Source organism: Helicoverpa armigera, chromosome 1, assembly GCF_030705265.1.
Source record: "Helicoverpa armigera isolate CAAS_96S chromosome 1, ASM3070526v1, whole genome shotgun sequence".
Taxonomy (NCBI): domain Eukaryota; kingdom Metazoa; phylum Arthropoda; class Insecta; order Lepidoptera; family Noctuidae; genus Helicoverpa; species Helicoverpa armigera.
Genome location: NC_087120.1, coordinates 17,140,809 through 17,167,350, shown reverse-complemented (window position 1 = coordinate 17,167,350; position 26,542 = coordinate 17,140,809). Strand labels below are relative to the sequence as shown.

At 41.6% G+C, this 26,542-nt stretch overlaps 2 protein-coding genes across 4 annotated transcripts in view; both read right to left on the bottom strand.

The window, feature by feature from the left end:
• Positions 1–1,910: 1,910 nt before the first annotated feature.
• On the bottom strand, positions 1,911–22,752 carry LOC110381714 (sodium-dependent nutrient amino acid transporter 1). Of its 3 annotated transcripts, none has more exons than XM_049837261.2 (10): positions 22,527–22,752; positions 20,808–21,048; positions 20,092–20,234; positions 18,971–19,011; positions 18,414–18,506; positions 17,528–17,800; positions 17,116–17,320; positions 14,275–14,491; positions 13,032–13,267; positions 1,911–2,442 (listed from the first exon to the last, which is right to left on the bottom strand). In XM_049837261.2, exons 1-10 carry the CDS (start codon positions 22,548–22,550, stop codon positions 2,002–2,004), a joined length of 1,914 nt encoding a protein of 637 aa, XP_049693218.2. In that variant the 5' UTR covers positions 22,551–22,752; the 3' UTR covers positions 1,911–2,001. The 3 variants fall into 3 exon arrangements, with proteins under 3 accessions (XP_049693218.2, XP_049693208.2, XP_021197777.3); XM_049837251.2 differs by having other exon boundaries at positions 13,011–13,267; positions 22,527–22,749; XM_021342102.3 differs by having other exon boundaries at positions 13,011–13,267; positions 17,528–17,788; positions 22,527–22,746.
• Positions 9,202–26,542, bottom strand: part of LOC110381715 (E3 ubiquitin-protein ligase MYCBP2) — a 180,219-nt gene continuing 162,878 nt past the window's right edge. Inside the window, exon 74 of the transcript XR_010276861.1 lies at positions 9,202–9,211. The gene's annotated coding sequence lies outside the window, so the exon portion shown is untranslated. The remainder of the gene's footprint in view (positions 9,212–26,542) is intronic.

Here is a 26,542-nt window from a genome sequence, read left to right as displayed (position 1 = left end):
ATTACATGATTTTAAATTTACTTAAATATAAATAAACTTTTTAACATACCTATTACATTTTGAATTTACTTAGATATAAACTTTTTGAGTAATGAAGAATGTAGGCAAAATACGAGCAAAAATAATAAGCCACTTCTACAATTAACATCAATGGGGATGACTACATGTCACAATACTTCAACGAGATGTCAACAGACGACTTTTGCGGGTAAATTATTTGTATATGCTTGCCACTAACCAAGAATAGAATATAATAGACTGACTCTTATATGGTGCTCTAATACTCGCACTTTAATTTTTTTACAATTCGCCATAGAATATCATAAAGTATATGTGATAGGATTTAATGTGATTAGGTACGTACGACACACCCGATATATTATATTGGTTATGTGTATAACAACATTTATCGATGTGCCCTCGGAACGCGCCTGGAGCGCTCCAAAGTAGGGTTGTATGTAACGGATCTTCGCCTCCGCTTCCGCCTCCGCACAATTTTTGCAGAGTTGTAACGGAGTTTTATTTTCGTAATCATACATAATACCAAACAATACAAAGAAAACTAGACTCAAATTAAACGATGATCCATTATTGTGGTAGAGAAATAACAATAAATATAAAGCATTTTCTACCAACGTTCGCACGTACTTATCGGCGCCGCCAGGTCCAGTGCCAAGCGAACAATTATTTAGTTTAGGTGGATTAATTTATGAACCCGATAGAAATCGTTTGGAAGGTGATAAAGCCCCAAAGGCCAAACTATTGTTTGTCAAAGGACGATGGGCGTTTTGGTACCCTGTCCAACAGTGTTGATTCTAGTACCATTGCGTAGGTCTTGGCAAGGCAAAAAATGTTTACTATGACGACTAGTCCCAAATCCTTGTCCATTTCGCGTGACATCGACTAATAGACTGTAATGTTCAAAAATCATCAACGTAGATGTAGTTCTTAAATCCAACTGTATTGAATAAAAATGGTGTGGTATAGTAACAAAAAAACAGGAATTTGGCCTTCTTAGAATGTTTGCCTTCCGACTGCTTTAAAAAAAGGACCTAGCAAACCTTTGCAGTTCACGCAGAACTAGCTTATGTATTTGATAAAAGTCTTTCAGTATCTACAATCAAAAAGTTGAAAAGTCAGGAGACGATGTTTATATAGTACATACTACGACTCAATCTTGCTCTTCAAGAGTTGCTGAGATAATTATGAATTTCTGCTTAAAAAAGATGAATAGAAATGTTTTGAACTTTTGTCAAATCAGATGACGATTGTGTTTCCGTAGTATGACTCCATAGACTATTACAACCTTTAGATTATAACAGAGTGTATCTCAAACAATGTAAGATGTCTATTAACTGAGTTTAAAATTGTTACACTGACAACATATGCCTCTTAATGAATTTGCATATATGGATGACATACTTGTTGCTATGTCGATTCAATTTTTATCATTACTCGGATCGGACAGCTAATTGAGGCAAGCCCCATAGTTTTTATTATTCTTCACGTAAATACCTTTCTAATGATATATCATACGTTACTGTTGGAGCGGGTACCAAATCCCATACAAAGTGCCCATTGTCCTTTATTTTACCTCTCCTTAATTTTGATTACAAAAAGTTACCTTTTGAATCTTAAAACTATTTTATTTCTCTATATCTTTCACCTTCGCCTCCGCCTCCGTTAACCTCCGCATCCGCGGAGGTGAAACTCATCGCCTTCGCATCCGCCTCCGCCTCCGTTATGAAGGCCTCCGTTACAACCCTACTCCGAAGCTATTTGCATGTTTTGTTATGGTTTTGAGAAAAGTATCAGTAGTAAGTTCTGGTAATCACAAACAAGGTATGTGAGATACACGTTTACATACCTACATATACCATTGTTTACAGAGTTTCTTTGAATGAAACTACTTTTAAAACGAATGTACATGATATTTATTTCTAAAAACATAAATAAATTGCTAACACATAACAGATTTCCAGCTAAAATGAAAAACATTGACTACTTGAGTATCGTATTGTCTAGCCCTAGCGTAACGAGTGCGTCGCGATGCATCGACGGCAGCGGCTGCAGCGTGAGGCCGCCGTCCAGCGAGCGCGCGCGCGCGCGGGCCCCCGGCCCTCGGGCCCCCGACGCGCGGGTCCCCGGCACGCCGGGCACCTGCACGCGTGCCTGCTGCTTCCTGCACACTGTGTACAGGAGGTCGTCCGAGTTCGAGCGCACTTTCCCGACACTCACAGTTTCCTCTTCCCTTTCTCGAGCAGAATGACTTAAGTTGAGGAAGCTGGGCCTGCCCGACAGCTGTCCCAGCTGACGGCGCTGGTAGCGGGCGCGCGCGACGCCGCCGCGGTCGAGGTGCTCGCGCCGTGCCAGCCAGTAGTAGTGCGTGATGGGGTCCCGCGGCCCCCAGTGCCGCGACGGTTTGAATGATGACTTCAGTTTCTGTGGGACAACGAGTATTTCCTCTATGACAGGAACTACTGACAAATTTATTCTAAGAGCGTGGCGCTAGGCAAGGCCGTGACCTTACATTAAAGCAGGTTAAGCAGGCAGTAAAGTAGGTTTGGGCCGATCTCCAGAGGCAAGTTTTACCGTGTCGGGCCGGAGAAACCCATTAGAAGTACATAATAATAATAATAATGTCGGGACACCATTTTACACACGGTCGGTTAGCCCCATGGTAAGTTATTAATTAACTTGTGTTATGGGTGCTAACACAACTGATAAACTACATATAGCTTCATATATACATATTTATAAATACATATTGTAACACCCAGACCACGGCCAACAAGCATGCTCATCACACAAATGTTGACCGAACCGGGAATCGAACCCGGGACCTCAGGTTCGGCAATCCGGTATGGTGACCATTACGCCGTCGAGGTCGTCAAAAAAATAGTCCAAAGGTTATTTCAAATGAAATCTCTTCCAGCAGACGAGATATTTTTATAAACTGCTCGGTGTCTAGCTATGTGCTATAGATACCACAGGATAGATTATTAGATTGTGGAGTGATCTGTGATCACGTATTGTATTCATCAATATTGATAATGTTAGGATAAGTAGACGATAGGAATACATCGTACAGAATAAGATATTTAATAAGATATTAATGTTAAGATAAGCACGTACGTAGCTCTTCATGTTTTTAAATAGTGTTGTATCTATACTAATATTATAAACCTGAAGAGTTTGTATGTTTGTTTGATTGTTTGTTAGCTTGAAAATTTCATGTAGCGTTGGCCTAGTGGTGACAGTGTTCTACTTTTGCCTATGAATTCTGTTGAACTGGTCGCGAGTTCGAACCCCAATCGCAACATTCACTTTTTTCACTTTTTAGGAATAAAATTGTAATTTTATAAAATGTCACCGACCGGCACAACAAGCATTGGCAATAGCAGCCGAAAAATAATATCGCTAGTAATCTATACTAATATTATAAAGCTGAAGAGTTTGTTTGTTTGTTTGAACGCGCTAATCTCAGGAACTACTGGTCCGATTTGAAAATTTCTTTCAGTGTTAGATTCGGCTATAGGCTACTTTTTATCCCGGTACGGGAAGTAAGTAGTTACCACGGGATGCGGGTGAAACCGCTGGCAGAAGCTGGTATGTCATAAATGTAAAAAGAAGGTGGACATTAAAAGTACAGCACTGTGTTCTGCATGTGATAACAGATACGAACTTGATTGCAATGGATAGCCTGAACACACATATCGGCTCAAAGACTCGGAAGCAAAACAGAAATGGAGTGAAATGTTGGGGTTCCTAAGGGGTCGCTTAAAGGAGACAACCACATTACTTGTCTACTAATGTAAAACATGTATCAGAGGCAAAAAGTACGGTAAAACCGATTCAACATCCGGCATTACGTTACGAAAAAAGCCAACTGTTTTGAAGACCACACCTCCAAAGCAACAAGTACCAAATATACAGTCAAATAGCACAATGTTAACCGATTCCCACATATTCACTGACTGCGAAACCTCTGATGAGTCATACATAACTCCTAACAAATTATCAAGGAGTGAGGCAATTATCAATCGACCAACTCGTACTCAAACTGGAAAGCACGGAAAATGAATTAGAAAATGTATTGTTAGAAAACACGGATTTGAAAAAACATATCAACAAGTTATCCACGGAAATCAACACCTTAAAATCCTTGTGCCAATCTTCTTCCACTTTTAAAAACCCTGGTTCAAGTACAAAGAAAAAGAAGCAAACTACAGCAGCAACAACAACAACCGTCCTCTTCATTTACGTGCACATTGCAAGATCAGATCAGTGAATATGTACTTCGACTGGAACAACAAATAGTTAAGCTTAGAAAGAACAGGAGATTGCATTACTAACAGAGCGCATTCGTTCCAGTACGGTTGTGGAACTGTATAACTGCGAAACTGCTGCACAAACGAGTTATTTTGTTCGTAAAAATATCGCAAGTGCAAAATACAAAAATAAACTTTATATTATCAGCAGCAATTGCACAAGGGGGACTCTGCCCTTAATCGAGGAAGTGTTCTCCGATCAGATTGAATATTGCAATTATATAGTACCCAACATCACATCAAAAGATTTCTTAAGGACCATTCGATACAAATTAAAAGACTTCTCAATGAATGTCTACTGCCTGATCTTCATTGGAGAAAAAGATCTACAAAATGGTAACTATGCAGACATACCTACTTCACTTCGAACTATTCGTTGAAAAATACAACCCACACAAATATTGTTATTTGCACCCCGATATACGTAAAAGGTGCATTAATACATAATTATAAAGTGGAGTTTTTTCAATAACTTGCTTCTTAGAGACAAAAAAACCGGCCAAGTGCGAGTCGGACTCGTGCACGAAGGGTTCCGTAAATTACAGTTAAATCAACCTATCTCAAAAATTATAAGAGATACTTTGATCAAACCAAAAATCGTTGAAAGAGTTAATTAGCATGCATCACCTCTATTTTTTTTAGAATTTTATACCCCGTAGTTATAAAAATAGAGGGGGGGGGATATACTTTTTACGACTTTGAGAGCTGATATCTCAAAAACCGTTCACTTTAAGAAAAATGTTTTTTAGAAAACTTTATATCATTTTAAAAGACCTTTCCATTGATACCCCACACGGGTATGTACATCGAAAAAAAAAATTTCATCCCTCAGTTACATGTATGGGGGGCCCCACCCCCAATTCTTTTTTTTACTATTTAGTGTCATATTTTTGTTCATACAACACATATTCCCATCAAATTTCATCACTGTAGTACTTATAGTTTCCGAGTAAATCGGCTGTGACAGACGGACAGACGGACATGACGAAACTATAAGGGTTCCGTTTTTGCCATTTTGGCTACGGAACCCTAAAAATAACGAATACCCATATTTCTTCGATTGTAATGCTACCTTATCGCATGAAATGTTTTCCTACAATTCCGGGAAAATAAATAAAAACGGATGGAGAAACATTTGAGCAGATCATGTCCAGGATAAAGTTTGCCTACAAAACATTCGGTTCTCAAGAACCAACCGCAAATATTGACACTCATTACAATTCTGTGTTAACAAATACTACTGAGTACATTCCAAATGAACAAGAGAGTATTAAAACAACGAGCGATCAGTTTTTACACGCTTTTTATTAGCTTCACCTGTATGTTTGTATGTTTGTAGGTTTGTATGTTTGTTTGTAACCGACTTCTTTGGGCGCGATTTTGACCCACTTTAAACGGCCAGATTTCGTTCAAACTTTGTAGATTTATTAAGGACCGATGACAATACACTAATTTGATAAAATTATTCCATTTTTAACCGACTTCCCAAAAAGGAGGAGGTTACACATACACATCGATTACTCCGAGGTTCATAGACCGATTTACGTGATTTATTTTTTGTTCGACTCGGAATAGCTGCCAGTTGGTCCCATAGTCATCAGGTCAGGATCTGATGATGGAAACCCTGAGAAATCGAGGGCAACCTTCAAAAGTTGTAGGCACACATAGGGTAAAAACTTGACACTCAGATGTACGCCTAAAAGCACTATTCAACTGTGAAGATTTGGACCTGACCTGATGATGGAGACCAGAGAGGGTCGAGGGAACTCGACAACTGAATATGTAAACTTCCTCGTGTTTGGGCTTAAATTATTTGTATTGACAAGAACTTTACAACAGTGAAGGTTTGGAGCTGACCTGATGATGGAGACCAGAGAGGGTCGAGGGAACTCGACAACTGAATATGTAAACTTCCTCGTGTTTGGGCTTAAATTATTTGTATTGACAAGACCTTTACAACAGTGAAGGTTTGGAGCTTACCTGATGATGGAGACCAGAGAGGGTCGAGGGAACTCGACAACTGAATATGTAAACTACCTCGTGTTTGGGCTTAAATTATTCGTATTGACAAGACCTATGCAACAGTGAAGGTTTGGAGCTGACCTGATGATGGAGACCAGAGAAAGTCGAGGGAACTCGACAACTGAATATGTAAACTACCTCGTGTTTGGGCTTAAATTATTCGTATTGACAAGACCTATGCAACAGTGAAGGTTTGGAGCTGACCTGATGATGGAGACCAGAGAAAGTGGAGGGAACTCGACAACTGAATATGTAAAATACCTCGTTTGGACTTATATTCTTTGTATTGATGAGAACTTCCCACTTGTATGGATAGTGACAACTATTCGTATCATTGAAAAGCTTTAAATAAATAACCTTTTCACAAAAAAATTTAACCGACTTCCCAAAACACTAAAAAGCAAAAAAAAACTAATTTTAGGTGCATCGGCCTAGAAGTCGGTGGCAAAATTAACTTAGTAACATCCATCAGACACCGACTTCTAGGCTTTTCAATTTGCAAAATATGATTTTTGTTAATTTATATAATTTTCATCTATAGTCGATAAGGTAAGAAAATTAATTAAAATTTTCTAGAACTTTTCTCTACAGTCGATAAGGCAGGACTCGATGTTAATTTTTATTTCCAATAATTATCTTTAGCCGTTTTCCCTAATATTGTCAAATTTTTGTATACTAAAGAGATTTTAATTCTACAAAACAAATAATAGTTTTAAAACAAACTAAAAAGTAGAAAATAAATAATAGTTTAAAAAAAAACTAAAAAACACGCTTTTTATAGAAAAACGAACTAAAAAATAGAAAATAAATTTTAATGAATTTAAATTAAGAAAACAGTGTTAAAAATTTCAATGAATATAAATTAATAATAGTGTGAATACAAAAAAAAAAAATTAAAAAAGCGTGGGGTGCTTTTTAAGATATTATCGAAATGAAAATCACTGTGCTCATATCTGTCAATAAAATATTTATAACTATTGACACCATGCACCCCACGCTTTTTTAAAATATTTTTTTTTGTATTCACACTATTATTAATTTATATTCATTGAAATTTTTAACACTGTTTTCTTAATTTAAATTCATTGAAATTTATTTTCTATTTTTTAGTTCGTTTTTCTATAAAAAGCGTGTTTTTTAGTTTTTTTTTAAACTATTATTTTTTCTATTATACCCATATAAATATTCTGCACCAAAACATCGCTGGACTTTTGAATAAATCTGATATGTTGACACTATACAGGAATGAATTTTAAGCAGTGCGCAAAAAAAACTGGTGGTCCAGAATCGTTAACAGAACATATCTGCATCATCAGTAAAAATTTTTTTTTCATTCTTTTGTCCGCCCTAAAATCAGCAAAACATGGATACTAACTATTCTTATAGGTATTCTTTGTGAAAACCTGCTGCCTGTAGCTGTTCTGGTATCGCAAACACATTTTCATATTTTATTGTTATTGAAACGTCAATAGATGATAACGATGCAATAAATGCTCGATTTCCCATCACTCGCTGGTAATATTGTAAATTCGAGACGTAGCTGTTCCATAGTCTATAATATAAAAATGAATCGCAAAATGTGTTGGTAAGCGCATAACTCAACAACGCCTGGACCAATTTGGTTAATTCTTTTTTTGTTGTGTTTGTTATTGTCAGGAGAAGGTTCTTATGAAAAAAAAATAGGGTAAAGTAGAGAAGTCAGTTGACGGGAGCGAAGCCGCGGGCAAAAGCTAGTATTCTATAATAATTACGTATTCCAATAAAAAACAAAAATGTCGTTTTATAAGATGGTGATAGAAGGCCTATAAGATTATCTTTTCGAGATAAATTTTTATTATCGGAGTGTTTATCCAGGAAGACACGACATTGGACGTCTATATTTACAATGCTAGAGCTTATTTTAGATTATTTTAATCTCATTTTTTTTTTTTCTCAAAATTCCAAGTGAACAATTTAATGCCAAAATTTTTAACATAATGTAGGTATAAAAAACCATCGTGCAATAAAATTAAATAAAACCTATTTTCTTTACATATTTCTAAACTTATTCCCTCTTGTTATAAAACGCGGTATCAAATAAGTATCGGCTTTTGTACTACCTTTAATCCACCTTTAAGTACGACCTTGAAAAAACGTTACTACAAAACGCAGTTATCGCAAGTCCTATTACTATCTGTAGTACAAAAGATAAACCATCGAGCTTAGGTTTAACTGCAGTAGGTACTTATTCGACAAACTTCAAATTCCGACATTATTTACTTTTGAGGTTAGGGGAGATGTTCGTAAAACGGGTACCCCTCCTAAAACGGGTAGGCTTTGCCATTCGTATATTATAGGTCTTAGTGTAAACCTGTGAGTGTAGAGCGGTGCACTACCCCCTGCCGATCACGGACAGTTGGCTCGCGCGTCTAGAGCGAGCGTTTTCGAGGTAAGACGTAAAAAAAGTTTTTTGCAGAGTTTACTAAAAAAATCGGATTATGCTAGAGCTGACTACTCAAATATGGTGCAAGACACGGTTTTTATATTATCATTTTGCATGTTATATGCTTCCCCTTCCTCCAGTTCCAGTGGGTGTCGTAGAAGTCGACTAATGGAGTCAAAAATGCACCGAACACCAGTGCGAGAGAACGAAAACTCGAAAAAAACCCTCTATCAACCCGTCTGGCCAGCGTGATAGCAGTAGGCTAAATACCTCTATGAGCAGCACAAAAAAGCCACGGCCCCTAGTTCCCGGCAGTCCCGCTATTCCCGGTCACGGTGGCGACCGTGGTTACGGCGGGACAGGGGGTGCGAAGAATCTCCGGGTTACGGGAGGCCACCAAACAAAACTGACTCTTGCGACGTACAACGGCCGCACGCTACGGCTTGACTCGCATCTGGTGCAACTCGAGGTGGAACTTGGGAAGATTAGGTGGCACATATCAGGGTTATGTGAAGTTCGAAGAGAGGGGGAGGACACCATCATCCTCCGAGCCTTTTCCCAATCATGTTGGGGTCGGCTTCCAGTCTAACCGGATTCAGCTGAGTACCAGTGCTTTACAAGAAGCGACTGCCTATCTTACCTCCTCAACCCAGTTACCCGGGCAACCCAATACCCCTTGGTTAGACTGGTGTCAGACTTACTGGCTTCTGACTACCCGTAACGACTGCCAAGGATGTTCAATGACAGCCGGGACCTACAGTTTAACGTGCCATCCGAAACACAGCCAATGGTGTCTAAGATATACTTAGAAAGTACATACAAACTTAGAAAAGTTGCATTGGTACTTGCCTGACCTGGGATCGAACCCGCGCCCTCATACTTGAGAGGTTGGTCCTTTACCTACTAGGCCACCACGACTTAACCCTCGAATCAGGTCACCTAATGTGCTTCCGAGAGGGAGACCAACAATCCCAAGGTGGCGTTGGGTTTCTGGTTAATAAGTCCCTAGCTGATAACGTTGTGGAGGTGTCTAGTGTGTCGAACAGGGTAGCGTACCTTATCATAAAGCTCACCGACAGGTATAGCCTCAAGGTAGTGCAAGTGTACGCACCGACCTCGACACATTCAGACGATGAAGTGGAGGATATGTTTGATGATATATCAAGGGCCCTCCACTTCACTACAAAGACCCATTACACCGTTGTCATGGGGGAATTTAACGCTAAAGTGGGAGTACAGATTTGCGGCGAATCGGCAGTAGGATCCCATGGATTTGGAAGCAGGAATCATAGGAGGCAAATGCTCGTCAACTTTTTGATGAACTCCATTTTCAAAAGCAGCCCCAAAGGAAGTGGACGTGGCAAAGCCCCGACACTATGACTAAAAATGAGATTGACTTCATCATGACGAACAAGAAGCACATAGTCAGAGACGTCGCCGTGATCAATAGGTTTAATACCGGTAGCGATCACCGGCTTGTCCGAGGCTCTCTGAATATCTACTTCAAGGCCGAACGTTTCCGTCTGATGAAGGCCAGGCTCCGACCAACACTGCTCCAAACCATGACAGGATCTGAAACGTTCCAGTCAAATCTGGAGAACCGATTTGCCGCCGTGGAAACCACAACAGACGTTAACCAGAATATGTGGTTCGGATCCTCAGGGAGGAAGGTTCGAGATTCTGTAACATGCAGCGTAAGGGCAAGAAATCAAAGCTTTCGGAAGAGACATTAGGGCTTATGAAGAAACGACGTGAAAACCCGCCTGTCACTTCGTCAGCTAAGCGGGCTCTAAACCAAGAGATCAACAAGCACGTACGACGCGACCTCCGGTGCTCCAATACTCTTGACATTGAAAGAGCAATTGAGCTGAATCAGGGGTCAAAGGTGTTCGTACAATCTCTTGGAAGAAGCCACTTCACGAAGCTGACCACAACAAGTGGAGAAGTCGTTTCTTCGGTACCGGCAGTCCTTTCGGAAGTGGAAAATTTCTATGGCCGGTTATACGCATCGCATGCATCTCGACCTGATCCCGGAAATGAGGATTCTAGAGCCACATTAACACGCCATTTCACCGAAGACCTGCCAGAATTCAGCAGTGGCGAAATCGAGATCGCTCTGAGACAGCTCAAAAATGGAAAAGCCCCTGGCGAGGATGGCATTACAACAGATGGCATTGGCATTAAAAGCAGGAGGAAACCCCTTACTAGGGGAGCTCCAGAAGCTTTTCAATGCCGTCCTGTTTGAAGGGAGAACTCCAGAGGCGTGGAGTAGGAGTGTTGTCGTCCTGTTCTTCAAAAAGGGAGACAAAACCCAGCTGAAGAACTATCGACCCATTTCCCTCCTAAGCCACGTCTATAAGTTGTTCTCAAGAGTGATCACGAACCGACTTGCGCGAAGACTCGACGAATTCCAACCACCCGAGCAGGCTGGGTTTCGGAGCGGATACGGCACCATAGACCACATCCACACAGTGCGGCAGATTATACAGAAGACCGAAGAGTATAATCAGCCCCTGTGTCTAGCATTTGTGGACAATGAGAAGGCCTTTGACTCGGTTGCAATCTGGTCTGTTCTGGAGTCCCTGCAGCGTTTTCAAGTAGATTGGCGATACCTACATCCAAGTGATGAGATGTCTCTACGAAGCCGCTACAATGTCCGTCCAAGTACAGAATCAGCAAACAAGGCCCACACCTTTGCATCGAGGAGTGAGACAAGGGGATGTTATTTCCCCGAAACTGTTCACTAATGCAATGGAGGATATGTTCAAGACGCTGAACTGGAAAGGACGCGGCATCAACATCAATGGCGAACACATCTCTAACTTGCGATTTGCTGACGATATCGTCATCATGGCGGAAACGCTGCAGGAACAACAGATGCTGAACGACCTGGCTGAATCTTCTCTACGCATCGGCCTACGGATGAACTTGGACAAAACCAAGGTCATGTTCAATGAATATGTTCTACCGGGACCGATTGCGATACACGGCGCCGTTATCGAAGTTGTTCGGAAATATGTATACCTCGAGCAGACATTGCAGTTAGGTAGAAACAACTTTGAGGACGAGGTGAATAAGAGAATTCAGTTGGGTTGAAATTTGGGAAGCTACGTCGAGTCCTAACATCGTCGATCCCACAGTGCCTAAAGACAAAAGTCTTCAATCAGTGCGTCCTACCTGTCATGACTTACGGAGCCGAAACGTGGACACTGACGGTACGGCTGGTTCACAAGTTTAAAGTCGCTCAGCGGGCTAACGAGTTCTAGAGTGGAGACCACGCCTCGGCAAACGTAGTGTAGGACGTTCTCAGGCACGGTGGAGTGATGACTTGCGCAAGACTGCTGGCAGGAGCTGGATGCGAGAAGCCGAAAATCGATCTCAGTGGCGTGCACTTGGAGAGGCCTATGTCCAGCAGTGGACTGCGATAGGCTGATGATGATGATGATGTTATATGCTTTTTAATTGTGAATACTTAGTGGTCTCCTTGTTTACTATTTTAAGGTTAAGGTAGTTGAAATTAAAAACGTGCTTTTGGGCAAAACGGGTAGGGGCATAACGGGTGACTACCCGATTTGAAATAAGGGGCAACTTCCTCAATTGATCCCACAGAAAGCTAATCGAAGACAAAGGAAGCCATAGAGAACTGAAGAAGTACAGGAACAGCGTGGAAAAGAAATTAAAATATGTTTTCTCTGAATTTTGACAAAATTATCTGCTGGTAGAATTATTATTTCAAATGTAACATTTAATAAAGTAAAAAAGTGATCTAGACTGATCAAAATAATTATTTTCGTTATATTAATAATGCTTTTGCAACCATTTTAATTTATCAGCGTGACACGGCTATTTTATTGATTGCTCTTTGCTGAGAGCAAGCGCACAGTAGGTACAAGAACTTTCCTTATTAATGACTAGCCGTTGTCCTGCAGTCTCTCCCGCGTCCGGAAACCACTGCCCGTACTAAGATAGCCTATGTTACTCTGGAGGAGAGTAGATGTCATTGCAGGTGTTTTGAAAAAAAAATCAAATCGGTTCAGTAATTTTGGAACCTATAGGATGAACAAACAAATAAACAAAAATATGTTTCCTCATTATTACATTAGAAAAGTTAGATGAAAATGTTAATTTTCGCGATAAGAAGATAGTCGCAAGCAACAAAAAAATACAAATAAAAGATAGAGTCGCAGAGCAACGCAAGGCAAGCGTGTTCGTCAGCAAGTGATGGCAGGTGTTACCGCGCCGCAGTCGTACTGCACCTGGCGCGCCACGGCCACCGCCGCGCACGCCAGCAGCACCAGCAGCGCCAGCGCCGCGGCGCCCAGCAGCGCCAGCGCGGGCCCGGGCCGCGCCGGCTCGCGCGCCAGCTCCGCCGCCAGCCACCACGCGGTGAAGGGCGCGATGATGCCGGGCGCCGAGCACCAGCCCAGCACCCAGAACTTCGCTAATTCATTGCCCGTCAGGAACTCCACATCTTCAACGAGAACTTTCCAACCTGACATAGAAAAATATCAATTTATGTGTGACATTCCTTACTGAAATATAGTCGTGGTGGCCCAGTGGCAGGACCCTCCACGAAGGCTTAAATTGCTAGGATTGATATACTAAAATCAACTAAAGAACAATGTCAGACGTCCATAGTAACTTAGGCTCAATAAAAATATTTCATGTACAGTGAAAATTCTTACAGTTTTTTGTGTAGTTTAATGTCAGAAGCTTTTCTATGTTTTCCACTTTTGCATTGAACTTCTCAAAACCAAATTATTCCAAATTATTAAAACGAAAAACCTGAACTCGATAAACAAAATAATTACTTATAAAATGATATATTTTTTTTAAGTTCTAGATAGCAATTAAATATTTTATAAGAAGTTAGTATTTTATATTTAAATTGTTGTAGAAAAGAACTTTGTGTTCGTGAGAATTTAGTTTTAAAAGTTGATTGCGTGGGCCGAAACCTGACATTGTTCTTTGGTCGAGGTAAAGATAAATCATTCAACAATATTTTATCGATTACAGTTAATTGAGCAAGGAGCCGGGCGAAGAACTAGCGCTTCGTTCGTAGGCTAACGGCCAAGATACGTATGTCGACTACGTTTGGCTTGAGTCCCCTTTCATTTTCCATGTACACCTTCCAAATACAATATTTAATTAAACATTTAATGGCGGCTGTTCTCATATCAGGAGATCAGCCAGCTGCGCAGGAGATATAATAAATAGTGCACAAGCATTTACGCAGACACAAGTGCACTTACTATTCCTTCACTCTCATTAGCCCGATGGAACGGCAATCTGTCCTACACGACCGGAGAGACATCAGGCGCAGGACCGACATTAACATGCTCTCCGATGCATGGGTGAATCAGTCATCATCTTCCACCGATGGGCTGCTTTGTGAAAGTTTTAGAAAACCCACAAAGCGATTTCGGCCCGATCCGGAAATCTAACCCGAGACCTCGGGCACACAGCCGCGTCACTTAAAAATTAAAAATGTATATTTACCATATATAAAAACGAAGGCGAGTATTTCAAGTAGCGTGGCTATGCTGACGAGCAGCGGCACGACGAAGTCAGCGAGCAGCGTGAGCGCGGGCAGCCGGCCCCACAGCGCCGCCAGGCTGAGCAAGGCGCCGGCCAGCGCGCCCGCGAACCCCAGCGCGCGCCACTTGGCGCCGCCCGCGCGCCGGCAGCGCTCGAACACCGGGTACAGCAGCGCCAGCTGCAACCCACTCCGATAAACTAATCCTAGTCCACCACTGCCACTACTATCCATTATCCAATTAATTTATGACGTGTAAAAATGAATAACGTGTAAAAGTGTTGAAATTTGGACTCCGTATTTCCAGTGTAAGTTTACCGGCCTTTATTTCCTCGGTCCATGGCACTGAGAAATTGATCAGGAAAATATTACCCACCATCATCCTCCGAGCCTTTTCCCAATCATTTTGGGGTCGGCTTCCAGTCTAACCGGATTCAGCTGAGTACCAGTGCTTTACAAGAAGCGACTGCCTATCTGGCCTCCTCAACCCAGTTACCCGGGCAACCCGATACCCGTTCGTTAGACTGGTGTCAGACTTACTGGCTTCTGACTACCCGTAACGACTGCCAAGGATGTTCACTGACAGCCGGGACCTACAGTTTAACGTGCCATCCGAAACACAGTCAATGGTGTCTAAGATATACTTAGAAAGTACATACAAACTTAGAAAAGTTGCATTGGTACTTGCCTGACCTGGGATCGAACACGCGTCCTCATACTTGAGAGGTTGTCCTTTGCCCAGTGGGCCACCACGACTTTTTTTTTATCCTTTACCCACTGGGCCACCACGACTTTTTTTTTCTTTTTTTTTAGCTAGCACGCCTACTGGCTGTGGGTGAATGGGAGTCGGGTATAGACCCGACTATACCCGACTTTCTTGCACTTCCGTCTTCAAACACAGGCACCATGTTCGATGACACCACCTTCAGACTCGCCGTTTGCCTCCGACTAGGTGCTCCATGGTGCTCTCCTCATCGCTGCCATTGCGGGGAAGCTGTCAACAGCCTCGGTCACCAAGGCCTGTCGTGCAGCCGCAGTGCCGGCCGCATACCACGACATGCTAACATCAACGTCGTGATCCGTCGCGCTCTTGTTGCCGTCGGCGTGCCAGCCGTACTCGAACCGAATGGCTTGGCACGCGACGATGGCAAGAGACCAGACGGCATGTCGCTATTTCCGTGGAAGTTGGGTAGGACTTTAGTGTGGGACGCGACATGCGTCGACACTCTTGCGCCATCTCACCTTCCCGGAACTGCATGTTGTGCTGGCTCCGCCGCTGCACAAGCAGGGAACCTCAAGCCGCGCAAATATAGTAACCTGGCAATTACATGTTTGAGCCGTTTGGGGTTAAAACTCTTGGGCCGTGGAGTCCGAGCGCCCGCCTTCTTGTCAAGGATATTCCCAGCGCCTGGTTGACACATCCCGGACCCAAGGCAGGCTTTTATTTCGTACAGAGGTTGAGCATTGCCATCCAACGTGGCAATGCTGCCAGCCTGTTGGGTACATTACCCAGTGACAGCGATGAGGAGCAATTTTTTGTAGACTTCACTTTCTTCCATTGAGGAGGGAACTCCTATTATTATTATGCGGGGCTTCCGCTTTTGTGGTTCGTTGACGGTGAGGCCTGAGTTTGCATGCTGGACTGTGTGTTTTTTTTCGAGGTCATCCTTGGTCTCAGTGCTGATAACCACGCCGCCATTTCGGACTTTACGGACTCCTCGGACTTTCAGCTTCATTTCTTCAGGGCACACGATTTTCTGGACCAGGTTTCTAGTTTCATCGCTCGTCTTTGAGTTATCGCTCGGTTAAATCGCCAATGAGCTATGTTTTATTTGCCAAATGAAGCTGTTGGACCCTTTCTTCACCATATCCGTAAAGGAAGTGCTTTCAGGAATTGGTTTTGCAGGACTCTTTTATTGCATTCTTGATTTCTGCAGCCAGTTTATCTGTGAGGTCTTGTTTTTCGTTCAGGTCTAGGAGAGAGTTATGCGTTTGTACGGCCTTTTGTTTTAAGGACTGGATGTACTGAAGGACTAGATGAGCTACATTATTTCCCACTTTTCGGCAGAGGTTACTCACTCTTAATTTTTGTTCTGAGTTAAGCTTGCCTTCGGTAGTAATAGTGCAGACCTCGTTTAGGCTTTGTTCGATGTACCCCATCCAGTCGTGTAATTCAGGCGTTGAGATGATCTCCACTTTCTCTATTGGCTCTCGGCCGGGGGATTGGGCTGGTGTTGGTGTCGGTGGTGGAGAGCGGCGCGTTAGCCCGCTTCGGTTGAAGGGGCTGCTATCCAACATGTTTTTGTGTAAAGTCACTTCTTGTCCATTCTTTGAAGTTCACTCAATTTAAACACTCAAATATTCGATGTACTAGAATATGTAGGAGGTATGTACATATATAAGTACGCTTAGTCACTAAAGTAGGCCACGATTAAAAATTGTCAATTTATGTAAAAATTATTTACGCTAACGAGCACGACTGTATAGTTTCGTCTCAAGTTGTATATATATAACTTTATTTTAACTTTTTATATTAATATTAATATTTTGTAAATATGTTTCTACTAAATACACTAATAATTTGTGCGTAAAAGTGATGTAATTGCAAAATAAACGATTTCATTTCAATGCCCGATAAATAATGTTTGTTGTATGACTGATAAAAATTATGATTTTGTTTGATTATTATGTTTTTACCATAAACGTTAACAGCTTGCTGTGAGCACATGAGTAAAAAACGTGCGTGATCATACCTACATACATATGCAGTACCTATACAAAACATATTTATGATAATAAGTTACCATGGTAATAAATCCGGAGAGCAGCAGAGTGAGGAAGACGGTGAGCGGCCAGGCCAGGTCGGTGTCGACGTCGTCTCCGAGCTGGTAGGCTGCCACCAGCACGGCGAACACGCCGGCGTCGCGCTCGGCGCCGCTGAGCGCGTGCCAGAACACCACGCTGAGCCACGTGGACGCCACGTTGGCCGCCGTCACCGCCACGGCTGTCCTGTCGGATGCCGCACCTCACTTGCCAACACTCCAAGTACGAACATACGCAATCTCGTCATTGCTAAAGTGGCCGTTAGTTATACATTAGACATTATCAATAGAACAGTCTGTTGTTATATTTGTTGTTAGTATCAGGTAAACGTGACCGGACATTAGGTGTTCAATTAATGCTACGCTCAGTGCAGTAGAAAAATGACTTTGTTACCATTGTACATTGGTAGTGGAATAGACAGTGTCGCCTGCAGCTATAAGGAAGCCGCCGGCGATGTGCGTAGCCAGCAGCGCGTGCACGACGGCCGCGTGCCAGATGGCAGGCTCCAGGAAGCTGCGCCAGTGCTGCGGCGCCCCCATCGCGGCCAGGCTGGACGCGTCGCCCACGCACGCCAGCGTCACCACCATCAGCAGCAGCACCGAGGGTCCCAGCCCGTACAGTATCCGTTTCATGAGTTTTACTGGATTGTAAAAACTGAAATAAACTCTGTTCTAAAGTTGACCTAGTCAATAGATCCGTCAGGAGACATGAACAGATGTCATACACAGTACGTACAGCAGAGTAGCGCCACGCCTTCGTCGTGTGTGCGTAGCTACTTATAGAAGCTGTGGCTGCCGGGCTGGTAGACAAACACGTTTACACTGAAGCATCAAGGGAGATGCTCTGGTTCTTTCGTTACACACTAACTATTTGCCAGTTTCCCGTAATATTAAGTTTTAATGTGCAATCACATAAACATATATGTGATTGCTATCAACCAAAAAACTGATCAAATACGTGTTGGATTCGAGCACCGAGGGTTCCGCACATTGCGTACAAAATATTTCATTTACTGAACCTACTAACGGATAAATATTTGGCACACTTCGAAGGTAGGTATTGTATTTTGTAATGACATATAGATGTTTGTGTAGGTTCACTAGCTTCCGCCCGCGGTTTCATCTCTCGATATAACTGCTTCCCGTTGCCGGATGGTGACAAAATCCTATATCCTTATCTCCCCTCTAATTTACAACCTAATCGGTCCAGCTGTTCACGCGTGATGGCGTGCCCAAGGGATATAGGGATTCGTTTTTATATTTATAAATCGAATACTCACATAAAAGGAAAAACTATCCACAGCACAAGTATAATTAATGCTACAGCTAAATAATACTCGGGTCTTTCCTGAACAGGTCCCATGAATGTATCTCTGGAACAAAAGTAAATTACCTTATATAACTCGTAACATACCTTAAGTAACTTTGTTCAATCTCTATTATTTAGGTACTGATAATGACAACATTGAGAAGAGACAACATTTTGAATGTTTTGTAATTAGGTACATGCTGTGACTGCCTCTTTGGTCTAGTGGTCGCAAGCGCGGCTGCTGTGATCGAGGTCTCGGGTCGGGCTGGACGTTGGTGGTGACTGATTCACCCGTGCATCGGAGAGCACATAATAAGCTGATTTCTTTCCGGTCGTGTCGGATTGCCGTCCCATCGGGTTATGAGAGTAAAGGAATAGGGAGTGCACCTGCACCTCATTCACCAATCTACAGATTTATTATAAGTATAGATGTAAGTAAGTAAATTGCTTTCGACCCGGATATTATGAGTACCTAATTCCTTCGGGAAGTGGACGAAGCCGCGGGAAACAACTTGTAAAAATACTTACTTAAGACATGTAGATGCATTTACTGCGTTGACATAATCTTCCTGAAAGAATGAATAATTTATTGTTATTTATTTGAATAAATATCGTCAGATACCACGTACGGTAGGTACAAATGTCTGTGGTTACATCAGTTATTTTCACATTACTGGAACGTTTGCCAGAAGATACGAGCGAATAAGGTCAGGCATTAGGTGTTTGTACCGGTAACTAATTCACAAATATTGCTTATATTTATACAAATTCAAATATGTGTACAAAAAAGTTTTTATTTATTTAACTTCGGTAATCCGACACGACCGGAGAGACATCAGGCAGGACTGCCATTTTTCTCAGTGAAGTTGAACGGGTGTATCAATCACCAACTTCCAGACTAGGGGCTGCTTTGTGGAAGTTTTATAAAACCCACAAAGCTATTTCGGCCCGACCCGGGAATCGAACTCGAGACCTGGTGTTCAGACTAACGAAGCAGTTTTTTCTTCCAAGAAGAAAGCAGATGATGGTCCTTCATAATTTGTTCATTATAACCGAAGTAACTATAGAGCTCTGCCTCATTAAGACGCCAATGGCTACGTCGCCGTTGCGTGGCTATGGCGCGCGTCTCGACAGTAAGTTCGTTTACGTCGTCAGAAATGGATTTAGGAGGAATCGTACAAACTGGCGGCTGACTGGCGACAACACTGGCGACTGAGTGAGCGAGGTGCACTTTACGGTGGCACATTGGTGGCGGTACATTACAATGGCAACCGTGTGAACGTCGCCAAACTGCCAGAGTATCCAGAAGCCACGTAGAGACCTGTAGCTCGTGGCCACGCTTCCAATTTGGCAACGTTGCCAAACCGTTGAGTTAGGCCACCTAACTCACTAAAGTATGGCACCTAACTTAGGTGCCATATCTACTTTTCAATATTAACTGCTTGGATACGTAGCCGGCGACGCCGCCATTGGTCTTAATGGAGCAGAGCTCTTAATCAGTGGTATAACTTGGCAACTAACTCATCTACATATCGAACAACAAATTAGCGAGCGAGCATACAATTACCGTATGACTCGACCGTGTCTCATGGCTAGTGTAGGTTTCATTACTGACAAAATAAGTGATGTTTGGCAGCCTGAGGACTTACCTGATCTAAGACCAGTTCGATGCATTCCCAGAATGGCAGTGAATTGCTTATTGTATAAAGGAAATAAGTAGTTGTCATAGCCAGGTAGATGATCGAGTAAACTGAGCACAGCAATGATATCAATAGCCTCAGGTATCCGACACCTGGAAGTCAAATAGATGCTTATTATAATTTCAGAAGAATATAAGAAACTTGATGGTTTCGTATGGAGGTGGTTCCCTCGAGTCACTTGTAATTTCATACATAATCCCGACTTAGTAGACAGATAAATCTGGGTGCGGGTTGCGGAAACGCGGACGGAACCGCGGGTAACAACTGATGATTCTATAAAATTGGAAGCCAACGCGTTGCTAATCATGTGCAATACATATATCATTGTTAATGGCTTAAAATGATTCGTGACTATGGAAACATTATAAGCGTTCAAAATGACGAGAACTTTACACCGAGATGAGTTCTGAATGCTAATTCTGGGTATTATCAAACAAGTTTTTAGCAGTCACCTCGTGTTTGAGTTTATTATATACCTAATTATGTATTGACGAGAATATCACGCCGGGAGGAGCTATGAATGCTATTTAGCCTCAATAATGAAGGCAAAATACGAAGGAATCGCCTTAACGGTTGGTCACAACAAAAATCACACCACCATGGTTGTAACTTCGGGTATAAAGTGGGTAAGTGTAGCAGCAACAACTTGGACACAAAACTGTTACCTGTAAAGAAAGGAACTGCCCTCCAGACGCCGACGGCATCCTGCTGACTGAGCTGGCCGACTGCCAGTTGCAGCAGCGCCAGCGGCAGCGCCACGCCCAGCAGCGCCAGCGTGACGGCCAGCGCGTACGGCGCGCCGCCCAGCGCGAAGGCGAAGCGCGGCCCGCGCCACGTCGCCGGGAACGCCAGCGCCAGCGCGCCCGAGCACACGTGCGCGCGCACCGCCGGCCACCGCACCCACTCCTGCGCACCCTCCTCCGTTATGTCCAATGTCCATCCGATATGTATATCTTATTAGCTTACGACATATCTAAATCCATGATTTGAGCTATTGAGGCTGATGCAACGCCATGCTTGTGAAAGTGTGCCGTCAGTGAGGACTTTAGCCCACAGAATTTTAGCCTTCCTAACGGCCAGTTTCTACATCAAAAGTTAAAGTTAAAGTAATGACTAAAGTAAAAGTAACGGTCAAATTCGTTTTTTCAGGGCTAAAGTGACAGCAAAATTCAATTTAACCGTTACTTTTACTTTAGACATTACTTTGACTTTTACTTTGGCTTTAAGTTTTGATGAAGAAACTGGCTGTTAATCTGCAATATTGTTGTGCTTAATATTACCTACCTACATCACTATCAATGTTGCGAATGTCATTCCAGATTCCACCAATGTGCACCCAAAATGATTTTTCAACTTTTTTATGAAAATAAGAAATAGCTTGGAATCAGTGCACCACGTCTAGACCGGTCGCGACATAACAATCTCTGAGCAGAAATTGCGTGTTAGCAGTGGTCTCGTCTCTATATAGATACATAATACCCGCTGCATTATGTACATTATACAATGCAATAAAAGTGACGATACGAATTTGATTTTAATAAAGAATGCGTACTTATTATAAAGAGGAAAATAAAGTTTTTTGTTTGTAATTACATAATATATGCTCCGACTTTCATTTGGGTAGATAAGTAGATAGTATTTTCCAAAATTAAGTAAAAAAAAATACAATAGTACATTATAAAATGTATATAGTATTTCATGGAAAAAGCAAAAAAAACCGGCCAAGTGCGAATCGGTTCCCCTTCGTGCGCGAGTCCCATTCGCACTTGGTACTATTATTGGTACTATTATTTATAAAACGTTCCATAATTATAATACATTTATAATACATTCCATATTCTGCGAATATTTTAAGCATCTACCTGTTGCCGTTATCGATATCGACCAAAAATGAGCAAAAAAATCACGTTTATTGTCTGGGAGCTCCCCTCGCGTTTATTTGTGCAACAGAAATACATCATATAAGTGAGTCAATAGGATTGTATTGAAATATTATACCTGCACTGACCGGTACCTACCCGTACAGGTTTGTCTGTACCGGAAACCTGTTTCTTTATATAAGCACCCAGAGGAGCAAAAACAATAGGGTCCCGTTTTACCCTTTGGGTACGGACCCCTAAAAATGGCTCTCAACAAGTAATCTGTGTCTCAACAGTCTAAATGTTAGGTACTGTAAAGCCGCGTTCATATGAAGGGTTTGTTTGTTAGATTTCGGTGTTAAAAACGTTAATGTTAGCTAGCATAAGGGTGATCAGATTTTTGACACATAACAGTAGATAAGTAGTAGGTATTATTATATACCTGCAAAATCACTGAAACTGAGCCTGAAAACAGAGGCCGTTGCCAAATGACACTTCACAAAACAATAAACGAACAGGACGTACCTTCAACTTGTAAGATTGTAACATCACCGCGCGCTCTATGGACAACCGTCACTCACACACATTACTGGCAAATGTAACGAGAGCACGGCTGTTGACATAATAACCACGGCACCAGAACTCACGAAGATTTAGCAATGTAGATAAACTGGAGATAGCAGCGTATCTACTGACAATCGATCTGCGAAGGTGCCTTATCAGCCGCGCACTTGCTCTCAAGTGCTCGCAGTCCGCGCCGCGGCCCGGCGGCGCCCGTGACTCACATCACACTGTTTACTAACTAAATAATACATGTATTTATGTTTTCATTTGTCCACAATGCACGCCGGCTGTTGTTTACCAACACACGGCTGTGACCTTTTGTATGGATCACAACGAGTCGATGCTATACGTTAAAGTAAACACTCACCGTCAAACACCATTATACTTATATGTATATATTAGTTACCTTTATTACCAACGTATATATCATATCGTAATCTTTAATATTTTCAAAAGGGGATGTTTTTTTTATAGAGAAGCATATACAAAACAACCGTCCTGAGGAGTTCTCAATAGGAACGGGTGTTGGACCACTATGGAAGTTCTTATTAAATAATACTTCATATTGGTCCCGGAGACGGCTAGACGCTACCACGACTGTGTTCATATTTCGCCCCAGTGTACTTTAGGTGGGTAGCTATAAGTTCGTTTATTTTTGCTTCATCAGCATAGGCCCATAGGCCTCCCTCTTCATTTATGTCAATAATGGCGGTGATAACCCACGGATATGCAGATACCCAAAGGAAATTCCTAATTCCTATGAAACAAGTAAGCCTAAACGCGCATCAAGTTTGGGCTCGTTGAATTTGTCTTGACGAGTTCTCTTCATGTTTCTAATTGACGAGAACCTGATGCTGGAAATGGGATGTGGCGGATGAAACCCGGGAATGCCGAAATGAAACGGATAAACCAATTTATATTTTTGCTGAAAATCTAGAATTACAAAAGGTTAATGGGTGAAATTCCCGGGACCAAAAATTGCGTGGCATCGATGAAATCGGTACGAAAAATCATTGTTTTATTATTCTTATATTTTTTTCTAAGTAGGTGAAATAGCGTAATCTATGTGTAGCACTAATTAGTTTGTTAATAGGATTAATTGGTTCTCCAAAAAAAAATTAAACCTCAAAATCTTTCATTGCCGTGTTTGTCCACACGTCACCTTGATGTGTTCTAAACCTTGTTGATAAAAATGTATTAGTTATTTATATTAAAACCTAATTTTATTTGATTCGTGAATAGTTAAAGTGTTGTTATGGAATATATTTGTTCAAATATTTAAACAATACAACAAATGGTAAATAAAAAATAGTTTGTCCCAGAAGTAACACTCATCGCCATGTCTAAACATATTTGAGATTATTGCTTTTTCTAACGGTTTGCGTCCCTCCTGCTGTGTGCTATATGTTGCATATTAGTGGACTTCAAGTGTTCCACGTGGAATGAAGTGTGCACGTGCCTGCGTTTTCGCACCATAAATGTAAATATTCAATTTTTTTATTACTGGACATTTTTTTTTTATCGCCGTGGATAGGTCTAACTTCTGTTTGAATAAGTTTGTCCTCTTAATTGATCATTCGGTACAATGCCATTTATCTTATGTTTATTTGTGACGTGTGAATTAATAACGATTTTTGTTTTTTGATGTTTTTGCCTTGATTTTCATCGCCGCGCTCTCATTGCCGTGGTTTTCGTGGTCAACATTTGCTATGGCAATGAAAAAAAATACACGGCAATGAAAGAATTTTCATTGCCATGCCTTGTAAAACAATTTCATTTCATTGCCGTGGCCACATGTTTCATTACCGTGCCTTATGTTTTCATCGCCACGGCATGATTAAGAAAAAAAAACAATTTGTACTATACAGTCAACTACAAAAAGATGTTTCCACTTTCACCTCACAAAATGATAAACTTACACACACACCACTCGACTCTCTCTGTCATTTGACACTCCATCACACGATATACATTCAAACACGCACACACACACCATCTCACACATGCACACGGACCCACACTCACTTACTCACTCACTCACATATACTACAGTCTAATTATAAACATAATAATGGATTGATTCTTTCTAGAAAGCCAAGATGCCTAAACCGAAACTATCGGAAGAGGAGAGAAAAGAAAGAAAAATATTGTCTGAAAAAAAACGACGTGAAAAGTTCTTTTATTGCCATGGACGCATGTTTCATTGCCGTGCATGCATGTTTCATTGCCGTGGCATGAAAATTTTAATCTTGTATATCTCGTTAGTTTTTTAAGCTATCTAGATATTAAGTAAGAATACATATATTATCAAAAACTTGAGTAAACACTATTTTTTCTTGTTCTAAAGTTGAAGAATAAAAAATCCACGGAAATGAAGATTTTATTGGACCTGTTGAAATTCACCCTTAATCTTTATTGTTTCTCAATCTGTGCAATTCTCAAAGGCTAGTAATAAAAGCTCCGACAGAAAGATTGCCCTCACTCAAAATGCTAAAGCTATACTGACTAAAATACTGACTTTCCGACTACTTTTCTGCGAATAAAAATTACTTAACGACCGAATGAGATACTAAAGTCTTCGAAAAATAAACATCACTGTTTGTTGCTATAATACTTTTCTACCAGTATAAATAACGTTCTACTGAAAACTATGCTTTGTAATTTTTAATCTTGCCTACTATTAATTCATAAATTACCTTTCATATTTCATAGACTTGCTGCCATTTTAACTATAACATTATACTGAAAATATTATTCTCAGTGGTTAAACAAGGAAGGAAGGAAGTTCTCAATTCGGCTGGTATGTTTTTTTTTCTAAGTATGTACCTACATCGATTACGCCAAGGTTTATAGACTGATTTACATCATCATCCGAGCCTTTTTCCCAAACTATGTTGGGGTCGGCTTCCAGTCCAACTGGATGTAGCTGAGTACCAGTGCTTTACAAGGAGCGACTGCCCTGTCTGACCTCCTCAACCCAGTTACCCAGGCAACCCAATACCCCTTGGTTAAACTGGTGTCAGACTTACTGGCTTCTGACTACCCGTAACGACTGCCAACGATGTTCAATGACAGCCGGGACCTACAGTTTAACGTGCCATCCGAAACACAGTCATTGGTGTCTGTTTTTTTTTTTAACGACGTAAAAAATCATCAAATGACCCCTCCCGCTGTGGGTTAGCAGCGGTGAGGGAGTATCAGACTCAGTGGCGGCCCTAGGGGTGTGCGAACTGTGCCTTCGCACAGGGCCTCGCGCTTGGGGGGGCCTCGCGCTACAACCCACACTAATATAAAAAAAAATAATGAAAAAATATATATCTGGTCCAAGAAGGTCTTTATTTCTAATTCATTCTGCATTTACTTAAACAATCAATTTTAAAAAATTCGCGCTCGCTACGCTCGCGCCTGTTCACTTGGTATTACCTTTCCTTCTATCTTGATTAAAGTACTTTTATGTCCCAAAATTCAAAAATTTTCGCGCTCGCTACGCTCGCGACTTCACCTTCCACTGTTGTTTGTTATACAACTTTAGGTGCTTTAGTGACCCAAAGGTCAAAAATGTTTGCGCTCGCTACGCTCGCGGGTGCTTTACTTTCCATTTGTTTTATTTTTTTCATCCTTTTTTAGCCGAACCTAGAAGGTAGCGCCGCTTTTAAGTCCTTGAAGCGGGACTGAGAGGGGTGTCACCCCTCTCTTGTATTTTTGTCTTTACCTGATTACTTAATTCCTCAAAGTTAGAAAGAAATCCGCTCGCGGTTTTTTATTCATTTCTAATTTATTCTGCGCTTACTTTTTTAGTCCTCAATCTAACAAAAAGCTAGAGCACCGAAGTAGCAAAATAACTGACGCTCGCTTCAGTCACGGTTTCTTTTTATTTGTGCTTAATTCTGAGTTTTTGAGAGTCCTCAAACAAATAATTAGAAAATGCACTTTACGGTGCATATTTCTAAGCTGTTTAGGCGCTATTTGCAAGCGTT

Excerpts from the sequence above, each read along its gene's own strand:
- LOC110381714 (XM_049837251.2), bottom strand. The coding sequence starts at position 22,550 with ATGTTACAATCTTACAAGTTGAAG. Across the intron at positions 14,492-17,115 it reads TCTCCGGATTTATTACCATG|CTGGCGCTGCTGTACCCGGT; the intron begins GTAACTTATTAT and ends AGTGGGTTGCAG. Across the intron at positions 2,443-13,010 it reads TGCAGTACGACTGCGGCGCG|AAACTGAAGTCATCATTCAA; the intron begins GTAACACCTGCC and ends GTTGTCCCACAG.